This window comes from Macadamia integrifolia, unplaced genomic scaffold (assembly GCF_013358625.1).
Source record: "Macadamia integrifolia cultivar HAES 741 unplaced genomic scaffold, SCU_Mint_v3 scaffold_216A, whole genome shotgun sequence".
Classification (NCBI taxonomy): domain Eukaryota; kingdom Viridiplantae; phylum Streptophyta; class Magnoliopsida; order Proteales; family Proteaceae; genus Macadamia; species Macadamia integrifolia.
The window spans coordinates 706630-728469 of NW_024870646.1; the positions used below are offsets into that span (position 1 = coordinate 706630).

The window sequence follows — 21840 nt, forward strand, 5'->3', positions numbered from 1 at the left end:
TCTCTAACATTTACCTTGTCGGAAAGATTAACCCCAAATGTTATAGGTTGAATCACCCTAAAGAATACACCAAACGTACTTGATCTCAGGACTAAAGGAGCAAGCTCAATAATGTTTGATCCCAATTAATTGTCTTGCAAGTAAAAGTTTGAATAATTGACATTTATAATTGAAAGAAGTCTCCTAATCATATCCTAAATCTAATAAAATAAAACTAACTAGGACTCTTACTTCGATTATTCATTGAGTCTAATAAAAAAATTAAATTACAAAATAGTACAAATAACTAAATAGACCCCTAATTATCCCTGTTAAACCAAAACATAGGTTTAAGCTTGCTTCTTTTTGGCGGATATTTATGAGATTTTTGAGCAGGGTCAAGCTAGTCCAACCAAGTGCATGTAATTTTATCACATTTTTTTGGTAATGAATTGCATCACACTTTGACCAACACAAAATGTGGAACCATGCCAATGCTTATAGTGAGTTCAAGACCTTTCATTCGCATGGGACTTGTAGCCCTACTTGGTGAAATTCTGAGACAAATAAATCGAAGAATTATTTAGTCTAAATGATTCCTCTTCTATAGAAAACACTTGTAATACATCCATCTAGTTTACCCATAAACTTTATGAAGATATTTCAAAAAAATATTTGGTTTGGAACTCTCTCTCTTTCTTTCTCTCGCACACACACACACACATTCTTTGGTTTACATATATCTACGGAAAAAATACAGTCATAAATAATGATAAAGATAAAATCAGCCATGATTGACTAGCTTAACACCCCAACTCATGTCCTCACAATGCTTTATATGGGGGACAATTGCGCCAGTATCAGTCCATGTTTTTGCCTTGCAGTCATAAAAGGGAGGTGCATGGAAACAAGGCTCAATTGACATGACCTGTTGACAAGGAGGATCAGGGGTTGTCTTGTTCTTAGCCTTATAAAGAATCCATGGTTTTAATCCTCCTAGACCTTGAGCCACATACCCAAAAGTTGACCATGAGCTTGTGATCAATACATCAGTCAAACTTAAGAGATACATTTCTGCCCATGCCCTTTGGTTATGCATCTTCTTCTCAGATTGTTGGTATTCTTCATGGCTTGGCTGGTTCACTCCAATCATCTCTCCACTCACAGTTGGGTGTTCCCAATACATGTTCCTTATCTTCTCAAAGTATCCAGCATTTAAAGATGTTATTAGAACAGCTTTAGACTTCTGGTTTCCAGATGGATGGATTATGGATTTCTTCACATTGACTTTTGGAAGCACTTTCCCTTTTAGGGAACAAGCTAGTATCTGATCAAGAATGTGTTGGAATGGGCTATTGCCAGTCTCAAAGATTCTGATCTGGATGCCTACCCTCTCATCAACTTTTTCTATGTAGGCATGATAGAACCTTGTAATCAACCCCCATACTGGATTGGATGGGTGAAAAAGATAGTGACCTAAGTGGTGGAAGACAGTGTCCTTTTCAGGGAAGAGTTTACTCAGTTCTTGCTCAAAAGATGGGACTAAGAAGAGAGATGGAACAAAGTAGTTGTCTGTTTTCATAATCAACCATGGAACCTTATGGAGAAGGATTTGATCTTGATCACAAAAGAAATGCTTATCATAATCACTGTAATCATGAACAAGATGAAGATACAAAAAGGGTGGAAAGGGTGATGTTGAATTGTTTATAACATTATTTTTTAGCATATTCCCATAGCTATGGGATGATTTTTTATTAAAACTATTAAGCTGCTTAAGGGGGAAGTCCACAGTAAGTAGCCAAGATGTCTCTGGAAATGGTTCACAGAATAGATCAGCAATGTCAGTCCCACGGTCAACAAGAAGCACTCTATTGGTGAGAAGGGCATATAAGAATGCTGAAGCTATGGTTAGTATCCTGTTCCCCAAGCCACTAAATGAAATCCACACCACATAGTTACATTCCAGTGGCTCATTGTTATGCTTGGACTTGAGTTGTTCCATAGTTTTGTTGTACGATGTTGTATAGGGCCCACAATGTTTATGGAGAGCTTCATATTTTCTCAAACTAGAAAGAAGGTAAGAGGAAGGTTTGTGTGGTAATGTCTTGCGATATAAGAAGGATTGATACCTACTTAGACAAGATGCTTTTTCAAACCCAGCAGCAAGAAGACCACCAAGATGTTTATCTTTAGGTGAGTCAATTTTATGAGATGAAACATATTCCGAACCTGAAACTTGAAAATGGGGAAAAGAAAAAAGTAGAAATTTTAGCTATAGTGAATAAGAACCACAATACTACCAAAAAAAAAAAAAAAAATTGATAGAAAAAAATAAAATGAATTTGATGATGATAAACCTGAATTAGTAAGTGGAATTTACATTTAACAAAAAAAAAAGTATCAATAAATCTTGTTGAGTGATACTAATTTTCTTAGCCAATTTATATTATTCAAAATTATTATTATGTAAGCGGCCTATCTATAAAGGGATTCCTCTGTGGCCCAGCCTCATATTACAACATGAACAAATGTTATATCTATTCCAACCATTGGATAGAGAGAACATGGTTTGGATTAGCTATGCATTAATTTTCAGAGCCTGATTCAATCAAATACCCCTCATATATTCACATGCATTGTCATCTATGTCCATGCACATCAAATGTATTATGACCACTACTGTTTACTCTCCCATAGTTTTTTTTTTTTTTTTTTTCAAAGCTCGTTTTGCAACTTTGTGAAGGCTGAAATTTCATATATGAGTAGGGGATTCAAGTACATAAAATTTGGATCCCATTTGCGCAGCCATATTGCAGATATTTAGGACACCAAGGCCTACCTATGTGGGTTGTGCTGGTTACATGGCCTCCTCATTCAACCTTTTCAGAATTATTTTTTCATTTTAGAAGCTTTGAAGTAATAGTATAAAATCATATTCAAGCAGATAATGACATAGATTATCTAGCATTTGGAACAAAGTTGGATCTGTAACTACATTGTAAAACAAAAAAGTGAGATTTTGCTGCCATTGTAGAGATGAATTTAGGTATAGATTGGAATTGGTAAAATGAGCAAGACATGCACGTTTTAAATTATTTATTCGAAGGAAATAATTCCATCATGAAATTTGGATCTCATGATTCTTATAAAGAAAATAATGTCATGATGAAATTTGGATCTCATGATTCTTATAAAAAAAATAATGGATGTCATTATTAAGCTTCCACAACATTTATGGGGTTTCAAAGGTACCCATGCATCGATGATTCATCCAGGGTAGCTTAATATCCATAATACATTATAATGACCAACTTTTATAGACTTTACATCTATTATGAAGACGAAAATAGACACAAACATAACATGACAGATAAGCAGGGCATGTTTTATAATAGGGCAAGAGAACCTTTCCTATCTTGCGTATTAAACACTAGACCAGCGGGCAAATGAGAGGGTGCGAGGGAGCATATTCAGCACAAGTCAATGGGTGCAGTGAGATTTTTTCGCAGCTACACGGTCTGGACATTTCTTTCTCTAGACTGACAAGTTTCTTTTTTGCTTTAAAATATATAAAATCAAAGGAAAATAATCATGATTAGACTAGTTCAATGTTTTTGGGTTTCCAAGGTACCATCAAGAGTAGCTCAATATCTAGAATGCTACATGCATATACATGCGACTTTAGTGTCAATTGGGTTCTCTCATTTCTCTAAAGCTTGAAAACTTCTACTATTGGAAGAAAGTTGGAGGTGGCTTAAATAGTTATTCAGCCTTTTCTCATTTTAAATAAAAAATGGCAGTTTTCTATCCAAGAGAGGCCTTTGTGCTACAGACACATGGGACACACAATTACCACGTTGCCCCTCTTGGGAGGTGCACCACTGTGTATAATTGAGCACAGGGCCTTCTCGTGGACAAAAAATACTTGCCCAAAAAAAAATTAGAAAACGAAGAATAACAATCAAATGGTATCCAAAAGAAAGCCCCATAGTTCATGTTCTGATGATCAATTAATATAACAACAACAAAATAAACAACCTAATCAAATAAAAAGGACTTTCTTCAAAATTATTAGAAGCGAAATAATGCTTCTCCATGATGCGAGACTGTTTAAAGCAATAGACATCTGAGAATAACGCGATTCAAATTTAAAATAGAAGAAATAACTATGTTCCCTTCACCCATGGTGAAAAGAGACTCTTCAACCTTGAGATCTGGCCCTTTGATTGGACTTGAGAAAGGTATTATTTACATCAAAGAATAGGGCTGGGATTAAAGGAAACACTCATCCTTCATAGAGTCTAACCACTGGGTTAAATCACCAATGGTGAAGGGATTCTCTCCTTAACATCTATGAATGGAAAATTAATCCTAGAAATAATGATCCAAAAAAGAATCAACACTAGAACCACCAAACTTCAATTTTTTCCTTATAAACAAATTTTTAAGTACCTTTTTCAGCCCCCATTTTGAAATCCTTTTCTTCCACAGATTCCTGGATTACATCCACAGGAGGGTACCGAACTGATCAAAGGAAGAGGCAATTGAGGATAAACATAAATTTCCATCTAGATAATGAAATAATTACTGATCAGAGAAACTAAATCTAACTAAGCAAGTACCTTCTTCAGCTTTCATTTCTAAAGACCTTGCCTTGGCAAATCCACTAACTCCACCCCATGAAGGTACTCCATAAAGATAAATAACAGAAACTGTAATCAAAACTGTAAAAATCATCCCCACCAACTTCATAGTCATGAAGAACCCAACTGATTTCTTCTCTGCAACTCCTCGAGAAACACTCTCATTTCTGTGATCTATAGGATTTGATGTAGATAAATGAGCCCTATACCTCTTGATATCCATCAAAATAATCACTTTCACTCCCACATCAAGAAGGTGTTGAAAGGAGATCCTATTTATGAAAGAGGGAGATGAGATGAGTTCATAAGTGGAAAGTGAAAAAGAGTATCAAACATTAAATTGAATGGAGAAATATGGAATATATTAGAGTCGAAAAAAAGGGTACATGAAGAAGTAAGATTCCTTCTCCACTCATGGTTTTCCCGGTAACCTCTGTCCTCTCCTCTATATTGTTTTGCCATTTGGCCATGGGCAGTGGGCAACTGCTTAATAGCCAAAGAAAACTGATGGATTTCTTTTGCCACTGTCTGAGTTTCAGTAACGGCTCCTTAACCCATTAAGATACGTGACTCTTTTTTCTTTTTCTTTTTCGACTTGCGACTCATTCAACCCTTCACAAAACTGTACTTCAGAGTCCAGACAATCCAAATGGTTGAGTGGGTTTCATTTTCAGGAATCAATATGTAATTTTCAGAAATTGATGGATTGTCTGTGTATGCTGCGTAGGAAGCTGTTATTTTTTCAGATATCCTCAATCGTAGAGTACTTTCAGCAATATAAATTTTGTATACTGCTGTGCCATGCTAGGGTGCGTTATAGAGGAGCCCGATCCATTCTTGACCTGAAAAGTCAGTCCCTGATGTGTAAGATTGATGGACGCTGTCCACTCCTTGGCTTCGAAAGATACACTTTAAAGGGAAAATAAAATGTTATCAATTTCGAAATCTAATTTTGATATCGAATAATAAATGGGATTGGATAGCTTGGGATAGTGGGATTTCCCAGCTGTGGATCCAGAACTGACAACACCTCTTTCAAAGTTTTTTCTGTTTTTGGGGAGTGAAGATGAGAAAAGCTTGAGCTTAGTGCACCACAGCTTCACAAACTGCACTAGCCAGTTGTCAGTTCATAATTTAATTTAATACCATACTATAAACCAAGCTGTCATGCCAATTTCAATGGCTGGCCTATATTCATCTCTTTAATGGGGTATTATGCATTCTAATGGTATTGAGAAGCCCTGATCAGTCGTTATCAAAAAGAGAAGCCCTGATCAGTGCAAAACAGTAAGGGAAAAAAAAAAAATTCTACCAAAAAAAAAAAAAAAAAAAAGTATTCTCTATGAGCAATAATGATAAAAAACTCACATAATAATGGCAAGAGATATCGTTGCTTGATCGCACAAGACCAATGAGAGCAAGCACTAGGCCACCAACATGAATGAATTTTTTAATTTCATAGTGGATGAGCTAGTAATTTTAAGAACAAGATCGTTTCAAGTGCGTCAGCCCCTCTAAAAGATGTTAGGCAGTTAGGAGGCACTTGGGTGTGTGCCCACCGGGTCCTGCCAGCCGTCAGGTGCATGCTGAAAGGGCTGGCACACTAGAGAAGATTTAGATCCATAATTTTAGATGACCCTATATCTGCGATCAGGCAACTTTGTTTTTCCCATATAAAAATTAGCGGCACTTAGCGGTTACAGATTAAAAAAAAAAAAAAAAAAAAGTCTTGGCCTTAAAGATGATTTTTCAGCCACATGGAATCTAGCTACTTGGCAATAAATCCAGCTTTGTAAGAATCCATTATATATATTTACATAACCTCTATAGTAATGAGTAATGACTCAAGTCCAAATCTAAATGCATAACATCATGGAGAGGAATAAGAAAGCTTTAAAACAAGGGGTCCATGAATTTGAACTCTCTTTAGGAATAGCTAATACAAAGAGGTAATTAGTAACTAAATTTGGTTTGAAAAATTGATATATTAGCCAATTTTAATATGGCCAATATAGATATCAAAAAATTCGGTGGTTTGAAGGCATTCAGAAATGTTTGTGGATAAATCCTTCTCATTCTCCATCATCATCATCATTATTATTATTTTAATGCCAAGGTGAGCCCACCACTATGGCAGTCCAGAGGGAGATTCGGCGTCCGATGGGGCCTGTGGGGGAATTAAAGGTGATACTTCGACTGAACACCCAGTCGTTTAGGAGAGGACTCAAACTAGAGTACAAGCCTCGAGCTAAGTTTCAACAAGCAAGACACGAACAAATCAACCAAGTTGGTTGTCCTGCCCCTAATTATTTAGGTCTCTTAACTAAATCTGTTTCAACTGTGTCTACTTATTAGATGTCTGTGTCTCATGTTCCCTCTTCTATTTGTAGTATTTGGGCCTCTGATTTCTTGGAATACCTGTCACCCTAGGTATCTTACTGGTCTAAGATTTTGGGTTTCTGCAATCCATGATAAAGCCCCCTTAATTAATTTAGCTTGGAGATTGTTGTTTAATCCTCAGAGTTTATGGGCTCACGTTATCAAAGCTAGATACTTTCCAAGATCTTCTCTTGTTTTTGGAAAGGATCCTTAGTGTAGAATAGCCTAACTCAAGTTACGAAAAAAAACTCTCTGCCATGGGTGTGGTGGTGCGACGAAGATCTGATGGTCGACACGGCATCGAGGCATGTACAGATGTCATCTCGGTGGTTGGATCCCCGCCGCACCGCGGCACCTGCGGCAGAGGATCATCTTCCCTCAAGTTATTCCATTGCTTAAAAAACTGGTTTTTGAGATAGTTGGAGTTGGTGAGGTTGTTCCTCTATGTGATGATCCTTGGATTCCATTACTTACTGATTTTATGATACCTTCTGTTTTCCATGTTAATAATGTATAACATTTTCTTTGTTAACGAGTTGTTGGTTGGTGATTGATTACCTGGTTCATCTTTAATTTTGTTCTCAAAAATGAATACGGTAATAGCACTATGGGGAAAAAAAAAATCTGGCAAGTTTTATGGAAACTGAAAATACATCCTAGATTTAAGCTCATTTTCTTTAGAAATTTTTACATAGAGGAATTATTACAAAAGATAAATTGACCAAATTTTCCTCAATTGATCCTGTTTTCTCTCTTTGTAAACCTGTTAATAAGTGAGATTGGCACCTTTTCCTACCGTACAATGTTTCTAAATACATTTAACCAGCTGATACATGGATCAAAATCCTCTGTGGTGAACAAATGGGGAGGAGACTGGTAGTGATGCCTTCGGCACTTGGCACCTATAATAGGACAGGTGGAATTGCATCCTCAGACAGTTCCTCAGATCTGACCCATGTAACCCTTTGAGCTAAAACGGGTCTACTCCATTATGACCTGTTTCCCTTGAAATTCGAAACTTAGGGTTATTTTGCTTCCATTTCTTCTTTTTCTCTGCAATTTGTCCCATTTGTGTCACACCCCACCTCCATTAGGCCAAGGTATGCGGCACTGGATATTCATATCCAATCAGTTTAATCCTCTAGGATCATAGATGCAGTATTCCAATCCATAAATGCCTTCGAAATCACAACTAAAATCAGAGCACTCATATAAAATTATATAAATATTACCGATGATCCACTACATGATATGTCACAATATACAAGATCAATTTGTCAACAAACCGCAAGTATAATATTTACATCCTACATATTTCATAAATAATTATATCATAAGAAATAGCTAAAATAACAGAAGTGAAGTCCATCAACAACCCAACGTCTCGTAGACACAAGTCTCATAATTGCCACCGAAGCCCCAATCCTGCCTCAGCACTGATTCCACCATTTAAAAAGGATGCAACAAATGGGGTGAGTTTTCACGAAGCCCAATGAGGGGTGGACATGCATAATAAATCATAAATATAATAATAAAATTTTACAAGATAAAATGAATATACATAGGATGCAACATAATGGAACAATTAAAGTTAAATGAGTGCAATTATGAATAAATGCAATTATGATCCAGATAATTATTACACAACTCTATCCACTAACTAATTAAAATTAGGGTATGAGTACTATTGTGACATAAGGGATATATGTTACTTGCAAGTCAGGAGTCTGCAAGTCTCGAAATCCTCCACATCGATCACCCCGCAAACCCCTAATGCTAAAGGGAATGCAAAATTACGTATGTGAAGGATTCACTACTAAAGAGCCAAGATCGCATGGAAGCTTTGCACTTGTGAAGTTTCAGATAATGATTGAAATCCTCCTATTAATTGCTTGCGTATGATTGTCCCTACAAATAAGACGATCCGAATTGCTTTTGTGAATATCGACTATCAAATACACCGTTGGCTTCATCTCCCATTCAACGGCTTTATGCATGATCATGATAATGCACAAAACCTTTTACCAAAAATTAAGAATTCTAAGCTTAAGAAATGTTCAATTGACAAGTTTGAGAAAACAAATATTATGCCATAAAATTAACAATAGACAAATTTTTCGATTCAAGAGCAGCGTTGCACCATAGACACAAGGCGTGCATAAGGGCGCCTCTTGAGGCGTTGGGCGCCTGGTGCGTTGGTGCGAAGGCCGCTTTCGAATAAAAGACACTTGCTCGATGTGTACAAGTCAATGTTTATTTCTTTCTTTAAAAAATTACAATTTCGTTGTCAGAAGGTATGGCTGTGGACAGACTACAGCCGGCTTAGCTGCAGGACCAAACGATGAGCATAAAATAAACCCAGCACAAGGATTACAGGTGTCAAGCATTGGCTCATCCTCTCATTTTGCCGGGATTTTTAAATTTGTTCCCATTCCCTCTCTCTCTGACAAGTGACTTGTGGTAGACACGAAAGAGTGAGGCTTTGAGCGATTGGTGAGGAGAGAAAGAGAGAGAGAAGAAGAAGAAGAGAGATATGGCGACAGCAGCTTCGTTGTGTTCGACTGCTATTCAATCCCAAATCAATGGATTTGGTGGGGGCCTTAAGCTCCGAAGGTCATCTCTCCCTACTCCTAACTCGGTCACATCGATAAGGTATCTTCCTAATTATCTCCATTCCCTCTACTTTTCTGGGTGTTTGGTTTTGCGGGTCTTGGGTGTTTAATGATATATTTGGTAGAGCCACTGGATACCCATTTTCTTTGCTGGATGTCTATGAAGCCTAACGAAGGAATTTCTTTATGACTTGAATTTTAGGTTGTTCGAGTTAGAATATAGTGATATTTCTGGGAGAAGAAACGTAAAACTATTGAAACTCTGTTCTACTCCAGTTACTGTTATAGAGATTGAGTTTTTAATTTAGGAGTAAAAAGAAGTTAGAAGTTAAATTATGCAAACTGTTGGTTGAATATGGATGAATGGGATTTGAATATGCAAAGGAGGATTTATATATAAATAAAAGGATCTTACCTTGGTTTCGTATAATTGGGATATTGGGCTCTCTGAATTGCATTTTTTGTATTTGGGATTATGACAAGCTGAACTTAAAATAATGTAATTAATTTTTATGTGGCCTGTATAAGATGATTTATGTCCTTTAATGTGGTCTACTGGTTCACATCCCAGTTTTGATATCATCATGTTGATTTTCTTTGTTCAAATTTCAGAAGAAAGTATCAGGTGACAGTGAAGGCAACATCCCGCGTTGATAAGTACTCTAAAAGCGACATCATTGTTTCTCCATCTATTCTCTCCGCCAACTTTTCCAAGTTGGGCGAACAGGTTTACTTTTTGAACTGTAATTTTTCAATTTCTAGTTCGAGATTTTGTGTGATATAATCGAGGGAAAATTTTTGACTTATTGGGTTACCTATGGTGATAGTTTCTTACTTATTTGATCAAGTTTGTTAGTCAATCAAGGCATTTTATTTTTGAAGAAAGATTTATTGGATTGCCAACCTGGTCTCCCTTAGTCATTCCAGAATCTAACGATAGGTATTCTTTCATGCTTCAATAAGTGTAATGTTCTTCTACTAATTCTTTTTTCTTGATTGAAGTGGACTTCCTTTGGATTAAAGTAGGTGCCAGCATTTCTTGGCACTATATCACTTTTCATCGAGTTCTGGAATTCGCTAATGCTGTGTTTGTTACTTTGTTTAAGTGTTTGTTATATGTTTTTTGTTCTTCAACCTATATATTAGGAAGCAAAATATATGAAAGCAAAAAAACAATTAAAAACCTTAAAAAGAAAAGATAACAAGCACAGCATCAGTATTCTGGTATTCTTCCTTTTTGTCTGACTACTAATATAATTCAACACTATTAGTGACGTTTTCCCCTTCCTTCCATACCTATATATTCCTAATTTATCAAAAGAAAGATAAGTTGGGAAAAGAACGAGGAAATTCATTTATAACATGCCCATGGATGATCTATTTCGATTCTCATTTTAACTAGGTCAAAGCAGTGGAGGTGGCAGGATGTGATTGGATTCATGTTGATGTGATGGATGGCGGCTTTGTACCAAATATTACAATCGGGCGGTTGATGCCTTGCGCCCAGTGACTGATCTTCTGTTGGATGTACATCTGGTATTCTTCTTCATTTGTCCCTCCTTTTTTTTTGCTACAAGGCGCATTGGTCCATGATCTGAATTCTGGAAAAAAAATGTAGTTGATTGAATCCTTATTAGATAAGATTTTCTCTAATCTGAGACAAACCTTTTAGATGATTGTGGAGCCTGAGCAGCGGGTGCCAGATTTTATCAAGGCCGGGGCAGACATTGTCAGTGTTCACTGTGAGCAAGCTGCCACCATACATTTGCATCGGACACTTGATCAAGTAAGATCTAGCTCTGGATTTCAGGAATATTCCTTTTCTTGAATGGCTCCAGGGGTGAGGGTGAGTTAGGAGAAAAAGATACTTCATCTTTATTTAAAGGGCAGAGGTTTTCCTTTCTTTTGCGTTATGCCTATATGGAACATTTTCTGCACACATTTGATGCATAGGCCCCACTTGGATGGGTTATAATTACAAAAGCATTGCAAATACCACAAATATAAGAGTTCTGACTGTCCAATTTATTGTTTTTTTTTTTTCAGATTAAAAACTCCTCATTGTTTCTAAACATTCTGACAATTGATTAATGTATCCCATGGATATAATTTTAGTGTTCTATTCCATTTGGGCTGGGTGATGCTTAGGATGTTGGAAACAGTCCGATATCAGTTAATCGAGACCTTGGATTTGGGTCTATACATTTGGGAGGTATCTCCACTTACGAGCTTAAGCTTTTAATTTGGAAGGTTTAACATGGTATCAAAGCACCATCACTCGGTCCTCCCTAATGGAACTGCCACGCGATTGACCACCAAAAAAGAGGGGCAACACGTGAGGGACTGAGTTGGGAATAGTCCCACATCAGTTAACTAGGGCCTCAGATTTGGGCCTATATCTATCTCCCCTTATGAGCTTAAGCTTTTAGTTTGAAAGCTTCAACAGAGGATTGCCTAAATAAATTATGCATCATGTAGTATGCTTTCATAATTTCTTTTGAAATGTCTAGAAGATGCTTGAAGGGGTTACAGATTTTCTTGTCGATCCGCCATTTGGTATAGTGTTTGTTCAGCTCCCATGTCAGCAGCTGTTGGTATCTATGGACTTTGGGGCTATTGGAGGCTGAAATATCGTACAGAATCCATGTCAGAGTATTTATTAGTATTGATTAGACAAGATCCTATGACATTCACTTGACCCATTTTGGTGCCACCACTGGTTCTTTTATGAGGAGATCCGTGATTTGAAGGTTCACACTAGTTTGAACCTATGTACAGTTACTAAACACTATGGTCCCTAAGCAACTCAAACAAGAAGGCATCTGTAGAAAAGGAAAGGGGGCGGGGGGAGAAGAGTTGAAGAAGTAAAACAAAGAAAGCTTAGCTAATTCGTAAGGTTTTGGTTACAGAGAGAAATAGCTTTAGTTTCTTATTTGCTTTGATCTTGTTATTCAAATTTTCTGTTCTGCGCACCCCACCCCCTTCCTCTAAAAAAAATTGTAAGCATATTTGACACACATTTACCCGCTTCTTATGATTCAGATTAAGAGTCTAGAAGCTAAAGCTGGAGTCGTCTTAAACCCTGCTACCCCTCTAACTGCCATAGAATCTGTTCTTGATGGTAATATTTATATACAGTAACAGTTTAAAAGTGCCTTTGATGATTTGTAAGTGAAGGGACTGATCCTCCTTTGCTTATGTTCTTCTGAAACCTTGATGTACTTTTCTTGATCAAATAGTTGAAGTTTCATTTAGTTTCGAAAATGGTTTGTTAAATTATTTACCTTCCAACCTTCCCCTTACCACCTGAAAAAATCAAGTCTGAAGATTATTATATAAACCTTGGCTTAGTTATATAAACCTTGGCTTAGGTTCATACAACTCTTAACACGTCAAAAGTTCCTGTAAAAATGTCTTCTTTATTTTTTTTATTTTTTTTTATTTTATAATTTTATAATTATCTTTGCCAATATGATGTTTTAAATACCCAATTACATTGGGACTTATCTAGCCTATGGTTATGGAGTTGACCAATTTGTCTTTTTTACATGTGCAGTGGCTGACCTGGTGTTGATTATGTCTGTCAACCCTGGATTTGGTGGACAGAGCTTTATTGAGAGCCAAGTAAAGAAAATCTGTGACTTGAGAAGGATGTGTGCTGAGAAGGTAATAAAAGACGTGAATTTTCCGGAGTCATTATTCCACTTTTTAATTTGGAGTTCCAGTCTAATTGAACCGAAATAGAGTAGAAAGCCATCTTGAATATATGGTCACTTCCTTATTCAGGGTGTGAACCCATGGATTGAAGTTGATGGTGGAGTTGGTCCAGAAAATGCATATAAGGTATGTCTTTAATAATGTCCTTTTCCATTTTTTTCCTTGCTGGTGCTGGGCTTCTTTCCATTTTTTTTCTCTGCACGGATCCGTGTAGCCAACCTCATTGTTGGGATAAGGCTGAGTTTGTTGTTGTTGTTATTGGTTGAGAGAGAGAGAGAGAGAGAGAGAGAGAGAGAGAGAGAGATGGCTTAGCTTATTCTAACAGTATGTATTCCTATTATATTAGCATATATGTACTAATTTGAGAAAATGATAAAAAGAAAGTAAGTTTATGTATTGTATCTACCAACTGTTTTGGCCTAGCTTTTTTCTGGACTTTGATGCTGTAAAGTAATATTTTAGGTTGTTTTAACCTGTTTGGGTTGTTCAACCTTTTTTTTTTTCCATTAGTTAAAAATATATCTCACACACAAACACGAACATGCATGCACCACAGACATGCATCGGGGGGTGGGGGAGAAAAAAAAAAACTTATTATACTATACATTCATATCAATTTTCAAAAATTGGTGGGTTGAACTTGCTTCTGTCTTCTCTGATTAACATTAATTTTTATCTTAGTTTCGCAACTTATTCTTTGTGTACCACTGTCTACAATTACGACCCATGCTGGCAGGTAATTGAAGCTGGAGCCAATGCTTTGGTTGCTGGTTCTGCTGTATTTGGAGTTAAAAGTTATGCTGAAGGTATGAATTCATTCTCTCTACTGGATTGGTTTTTCCTTTCTCCCCTCTTTTTTTTTTGGATAAAATAATTCCTACTGAAATGTTGCTTAGGATATCTTATTCTTATTTTTTTGTTTTTTCCTGATAATTTTCATAAAATTCAAATTGATTGCATACATGGAAATATACGCATGAAAGTGTTTTGAATCTAAGCAACTGTATTGCAGCTATAAAAGGGATAAAGACCAGTCAAAGGCCTGTAGCAGTTGCAGTATAAAGTTTTAACAAGCCAGTATATAATGCTGCATTCTTCACTTCCATGTAAGTATCTTTGTTAATACATTCAATAATTTCAATGATTTTGTGAGTTGTACCTTCATTTTTGCGATAATTTTGAGTTATCTTGGTATTCATTTGGCTATATGTTATAAAATGGTTAAAGTCAAAATAGCAATATACCATTTGTAGGACAAGTATCCTTGTTCCTAGAAAAAGAAAAGGAAATAACTCTCTTTGTTCATATAATGGCTGCATTATGCATTACACATTTATCATGCTTCTTAAAGAATTTAGGATTTTTTTTTTTTTGTGGAGAAATAAATTCATGGTTATTGGGCTTAATTATATGTGCATTCTTCATATCTATTGTCTGCAATTTTGGTGAAAGATTCAAAGATTGCAAAAAAAACCAATGGAATTTGCGCTTGAGAGGGGTTCTTGAACTCTCTTGGGAAATATTCATAGTATGAAATAATTTTGGTGATATGAAGATGATATATCGGCCAATATTCAATGAATTACAAGACATTGTGGGAAATTAAGCTAATGATATTTAATTTTTTAACAAACTTCAGTCGAAATTCTCAAATAATGCTTGAAATAACAGGTCAAACAGAGTATCCCTATGTCCATGTCGTCCTTATAAATTGTGGCAAAGAATTAACCATTTAGAAAAGGAAGAAGGCAGAGAGTAGTTCAGGGTCAGAATTGTGAAAATATTATTATGTAATTTTTTGACAAATATAACAAAAAGTTGTGCCCATTTATACTAATAATCTAGTTCATTTCAAAGACATGATCGTTCTATGAACATTTAACAAAAGTACTATGATCAAAATAACAGAAGAGTTTTTCAAAAATAATATTTCTGGATATATAATAAAGGGGAAAAGAAAGCTACCCGCTTGTGTGTATCTACACCTAGACCTAGGCGGATGCAAAGTGATTGCACTCCCCCCCCCATGCCCCATGTGCTGAAGATACCTCCCCGCAGCATCCCATTGATATGCGTGCTGGTGCAGTGTTTGCGCAAGCAGGTAGTGTTCTCTTGCCCTATAATGAATAAGTGAACATTGTAATATTGTTCACATATCACAAACACAACTGTTATTTCTTAGGGAGTTTTGAGTCAAAAGCCTTTGATTATCTCTTGTAACATTTTTTTTTTTTGCAAATTCATTGGAAAAGTCTAATAAGACTTTTTCACCCTGAGAAAATATTTACGCCATTTTGAAATTTCTCGCAAGTGTCAACCAATGTTCTGAAAACTAGCCTGTCCACCAACCATAATGAAGCCAAGTCACTGCTCAGTTTTTGAAAAGACTGGATTGGGCTGACTCAAACAGGTTTCGAGGCATCTGTTAAACATCTCTAAACCATACGTTTTTTGATATGCATCAAGACATTGCTGAAGTTTAGGGAAGGGGTGAGGCTGGTATGTGTAAACATGTTCCTGCTACCCAACAAATTAACCAGTCCATTTGGATGTTCCATTGACATTGTTGACAGATTTGAATCAAGGTTTAGGTTCAGCGGATCTGTCTGGGCCAGGCAATTCCTAATTTCCTATACCTCTAGTTTCAAAATTTCTCATTTTGAAAGACTGAAATTAGTAATGAATCACAAACATTGGTCATTTATACCCCAAGGGAGTGGCTCAGTTGGTAAAGACCAGCTCCTTGTAATAAAGAGATCAAGGGTTCAACTTTCCTTGGGGCCTACCTAAAATTTTTTTTTTCTTAGATGTCAATCACATGCAAAGTGAATGCAAGCACTATGCCAACTTTCACTAGTAATCTGAGCTTTTAAAATTACAAAAATATAAAACATGGCATGGCCACTTACCTCATCCCCTCCTTTATATATTTATGTGATTTGTTAAATGCTCATATTTCGTTAGATTGATTTTCTTTCTTGGACATTCTTAGACAATTGTTATAAAATTTCTGCTAATAGAAATTTCACATTATTTTTATATGCTTTCAAAGTGGTGCATATATGTGATCTTTTGAATTAGGTGTAGGCTTTCCCACACTATTGTGACTGCTACATTGTTGTGGTTCCATTCTTTTATATTACCTAATGCGCCAATTGTTTCTCTTCATGTCTTCAGATAAGATATTGCACAAGACCAAATAAAATTCATACTTTGTACAGGTACATTTGTTAAAAATCTGTGGTGATCTGTAAAATAAAGAGTTAAAGTGGTCTCTAGAAACCAGAATTCACATTGGTGTGGGGTTAGTGTAGCATATCTTGTCTAGTGATCTCATAATTTAAAATAATTGTCCACTAATTTTCTTCTTCACTTGTTTTAGTCCAATTAATTTCTTACCTGCAGAGCGAACAAAAGCGCACTATAGAGACTTGGGCAGGTCCTAGACCTGCATCTTTGTATAGATGACTGTCATCAGTTTTTCTAAGATTGTGAGAATGGTATGAAATGAAGGCACTATATGGAGTTGCTACAAATATATTATTGTCCTTTGTATCTACAGTTGAAGGCATTTTATTTGTAAGAAATGCTGAAGATACCAATGATTGGAAGATTTTAATTTTAGGCTTTAGAAGGGTTGGCAATTGATCAGGTTCATTTGGGTTAGTGTTAAACTTGTTCTAATAAAAATGTCTCAAAAACTCTGGTTCTAATAGGATCGACTCCACAACTGAACTGAACTGAACCCTAGTCATGCTGATGGGATAGGCTTATTGATTTGACTCAGTATAGGAAGGATACAGATTGTGGATGAACGCAGAAAGTCTCTGATTCTAATGGTACTTGATGTGGTAATTCTAACAATTGGAATAAATAGCTCTAGGATAGCATTAACCATGTCAAATTTTAGGACATAATTCAATCAAATATCCTCCCATGTATATTGGTATACTTGTATATTTTAGTCATCTGTGTCTGTCATGAACCCCTCTGTGATCCCTAGATTTTCAGAGTTTTAGTTTGCCACTCGGTGTGTTTGGGCTGAAACTCAATTCATAGGCTGGGCACCTTGAAGTCTACTTGTCCACATAACTTGGGCCCCATCTTATCTGCCACGTGGCAAAAACTTGAGCAATCATCACAAGCTTATCGAGATGGCCTTGTGTAGGTAACTTACCCCCATTAAATGATTTGCAATCATCCCATTGTTTATAGATATAATTTGACCAAAAATTGAATGCATATTTCATTCAACTTTAAAGGCAATATGGTCTCCTTGCATTCCAGCGAGGTGGCTGCCTAAAATGATCAATTGTTTGACCTCATCTACCCATTCATGTGGAAGTTTTGCTCCAATAACCAATTGGCTCTTAAAAAAAAGGCCATTAATTGCACAGCTGTAATCTCCGGTCCTCCCTATTCACTGTGGCCTCAGGAAAACTCGATCTTTTTTTGGTCTTTTAATTTTTACGATAATTTGCTCTCAAATTCCGTAGTTTATACCGACTGAATACAAAATCACTTCTTCCATGATGGGATTTAATTTGACCAAAATACCCATGGATTTACAAGGGATCATCCAGCACCACATTTTTTTTTTTGGGGGGTGGGGGTGGTGTTGGGTTGGGGTTGTTGATGGTTGATGTAGGAAACGTCAAATTCATCAAGTAGAAGTTAACAGAAAATGTATATGTATAAAGGTGTCAATAATTTTTTAAACCTTCTACCAAAAAGAAAAAGGCTTTTTAAACTAGACTGGATGGACTGTCAAACCAGGTTAGACCAGGATCAACCGCTTTTTTGGTTCATTTGGGATGTAGAATAGACTATTACAAGGTGGAATTATACAGTCAATTTTTATTTATTTATTTATTTTTTTTTTGGGATAAAATGGAACAAAAAGAGGAAACTTGTAGATGTAAGAGATGGGTAGGCAATCTTAATGTACTTGTCCTTCCCTAAAGAATTCCTTCTGTATACCAGAATACATGTGAGGTTGGAGAATCCCAAGCTATTTAACATTGAAAAGTACTGTTTCATAAAAAATAGGCAGATAACAAGGAAAAGTGGGATCCCAATTTTAAGGCTTGCTAAGTTGCTTCAAACAGAAGCTTTGGTTCTACCTAAAGAAAATGTGAGATAAAAGGTCCAATGGTTTGGAATTCTACTCCTAGATAAATGAAGATTGTTCAACTGGAATTCACAATTGTGTAGTTAGGTTATCTCTTCACTTGGCTGGGGTCAATGATTCAAGTGGATCCAAGAAGATGATGTAACTCATGAATGAGGGCCCGGCATTTTGCTTGATGCAGAAGATACTCTATTATTGGTTAGGTTAGTCTGTAAGATTAACACTCCAAGGACTTACATATCCACCATGTATGCTAGTGAAAATGTACTGATCTGCTTTCTATGAAAGCCTCTTCATTCAAGACAAGAATTTCAACTCATTCATCATTTTATATTTTTTATGGTCTGTGTTTGCAGATGTAACGTTAATACATGAGTCCACTTTTGTAGCAAGTGGTGAGGTGCGATGAACATCGACCGACTGAGACACCCGTCCCAAAGGGCTCCCAATCACCTAATGTTCACTGCATTGGTGCGGCGGCTGCCGACAATTTTCACAAGTCAATACATATTAATTTTCAGATATAAAATTGTGGTGTAGAATCTTTGCAGTTCCCAACTTCCAACCTAGATATTTTGGAAGTTTTGAATCTAATTGATTTGATCTCAGGTGCATCACTATTATGCCTGGTGGGCCATTTTTAAAGGACCACAGCACTAGGGTGTAGGACAGATATGATGAGACAATAAGATAGTTAACTTCTATTCTTTCCTTTTATATATCATATTTGGTATGAGGCTAGACTTTTTTTTTTGGTAAGATTTATGAGGCTAGACTACATCTCATTAACTACTTTCATTTGAAGGATGATGGGATGTGAGACTCTAAGCTTCCATTGCTGTGGACAGGATAAGATGATTGAGTGGAGGGTTTCATTACAGAGGTCTCTATCCAAAGCTTTATTCATTGAAGAATCTCATTAACAGGGCCAATGAGAGCTTCGTCTTTTCTTCTTTTTTCTTTCCCTTTCCTTTTCTTCAACTTACATGTGTTGCGACCTCAAATAAGTGGGGAGGGTTGGCAGCCTCACTACAGTAGTACAGTGTCCATTGTTACTGTTACTGGAGGTCCTGGTGGAGGAGACAAAATATTCCCATCTGAAAAGAAGGAAATAAGTGAGCTTTTGTTGCTACTTTTGTTCATACCCGCACCCACATCTGAAGTGACATGTGGCTTTGGGTGTTCAAGTACAATTGAGAAATATTTTGAGAAGAGTATGTATTAAGCTGAATTGTCTTACTGAATCCACTGATGTTGTTGTGTCACTGATGTATTAAGCCCAGGAAATTTATGGTTTTGTTTTTTTCCCGATTAAAGAACTTAAATACTTGCTTAGACATGAACAAAGATAGTATACTATAATGTATGGGTTATCTCAACTTAATGAGGTCAGACAAATAGAGTCATGCAAAAATAAAATAGGAGAAATGAAAGTAAATTGAAAGGGAAAGGGAAAAAGCCCAGCAGCAGCAAGTCTGGAGAATTTCAGTTAAACGGAGTCCATGGTTCAAAAAAACGGAACAGAATGGTCAGTATCAACCATATCATAATAGTATCGGCATTGACCGGTCCTTGATCCTGACCTTTCTGATCCCGATTCATATGTACGTTCCAAGGGGTAAAATCATAATAAGAACTGTTTAAAAAAAAGTGTAGATATGCCCATTACAAGCCAATCCAGACCAATCCAAATTTGTATCAAAACGGTATCTACCTTGATCGATCCATGACCATTCCCGAGTTTTAGTTTTAGAACCTTGATGGGGTCAGCCACATGGATCTTTTTTTTTTCAAATAAAAGGAACTAGAGCTAAGGAACAGAGTTAAATACATCATTTAGGTATTGTCCATATGTTGTATCACTAATAGAACCATTACAAGCTATATTAAACATAAAGTTCATAACTAGATGACTACCCGCCTTTTTGTGATGGAAGTTGATAATTCTTGGATCTTTGAGAAAGTGGAAAAATATAGCAGAGGCCATGCTCCCTTAATTGGTTGTGAAATAAGATGAAATCTTGATGTGAGAACCAAACTTTATTTATCCCTTTGGTAATTGTCATCTTCATTCTTTCCAGTATACTTTCTACTTCCATCGCTTCTCTTTGGTTAGTTGTGGTAAAATTTGTGCATATGATCCTAAACTGACCTTGCAAAAGAATTCCATACACACATCCTGAAGCTGAGTTCAAAAGATTAGTTGCATCAGCATAAACCAAAATTTGATATGTTAGAAAAAGGGGGAGGAAATCTTTTTATCAAGCTAGTTGGATCATCTATATTGAGTAAAACATTGTCATTTAGGTTCATAGTAGAAACAAAGAGCAGAAATCCATCTATTAACATTCTATAAAATTGAACCAGGATTAGGACTAATATTTGAGGCAATAATTTGATTTCTATTTTTCTCCTGTGTGAGTGTTCGTCTCTTTTTTCCTCCAACCGGCTCCTCTCCTTCTTGGTTTCTCCGATGGCAACCCCGTCCTCATCTTGTACCCACCCTCTCGACATCCCACCGGCTTTTGAAGAGGAAGTGGACCTGCTCCTTGATGACGACTATGGTGTGGAGGAGGAAAACACAAACTGGGAAAACATTTTAATCGGTTATGTGCTACCCGGAAAACCTCATCGCCGACAAGCAATAATGGAGGGGCTCATAATGGCTTGGAACCCCAAATTCCTGGTGAAGGTCTCTTTACTCCAACAGGGCAAGTATATCTTCAAGTTCAGCTATGGCCAGGACCTTTACAATGCTCTCAGGGAAGGACCTTGGACTGTTTCAAGTAACTTGATAATGCTTGAGAGATGGCGTGAAGAATGCCTATGGTCCTTTACTCATGCAGAGTTCTAGGTACAGTTTCACGAGGTTCCTGAGGATTTATTTAACTTGGAGTTTGCCCATCAGTTAGCAGCCATTATTGGAACTCCCTTCCTAGTGATGTTGAGTCAAGGTACTCTGATGGGAAGAAGGGCTCAGTATTTGCGATGCCAAGTTTCTATGGATATCAACAAAGAGTTACAAACCACCGTCACTACTTGGAGGCGTACTAGAGACAAAGTGATCATGTCTATTCGATATGAACGACTACCCCTATATTGCATCTGATGCGGTAAAAATTGATCGGATGACCTTCCCTGCAGTTCCTGGTGCTTTGGCCGACCTGCACAGAAGAGATGACAGGGGAGAGCCGGCCTAACTCGACGGGGGACTCTCCGATGCCTAAGTCAAATCTTTCCATAGCAAATGCTCAAGAGAGTTTTTCCAGTAAAAGGAGTGAGTTATCGATCCCCCCTGATGGAGGCTTACCTTGGTATTTATAGGCTGCTGATGGAGGGAGAGTGGGAGACGATTATGAAGAGTCCTGTTTAAGTG

At 36.7% G+C, this 21840-nt stretch overlaps 1 protein-coding gene and 1 pseudogene across 3 annotated transcripts; one reads left to right on the top strand and one right to left on the bottom strand.

Annotated features, from left to right (window-relative positions):
- Positions 1 to 537: 537 nt before the first annotated feature.
- Positions 538 to 5472, bottom strand: LOC122071375 (galactoside 2-alpha-L-fucosyltransferase-like). Of its 3 annotated transcripts, none has more exons than XM_042635720.1 (4): positions 5012 to 5472; positions 4605 to 4897; positions 4435 to 4506; positions 538 to 2211 (listed from the first exon to the last, which is right to left on the bottom strand). In XM_042635720.1, coding segments are annotated over exons 1-4 (1815 nt in total). In that variant the 5' UTR covers positions 5014 to 5472; the 3' UTR covers positions 538 to 763. The 3 variants fall into 3 exon arrangements, with proteins under 3 accessions (XP_042491654.1, XP_042491653.1, XP_042491655.1); XM_042635719.1 differs by having other exon boundaries at positions 538 to 2217; positions 5012 to 5470; XM_042635721.1 differs by having other exon boundaries at positions 538 to 2217; positions 4605 to 5470.
- A 3732-nt stretch (positions 5473 to 9204) lies between these two features.
- On the top strand, positions 9205 to 19183 carry LOC122071379 (annotated as a pseudogene).
- The last annotated feature ends 2657 nt before the right edge of the window (positions 19184 to 21840 follow it).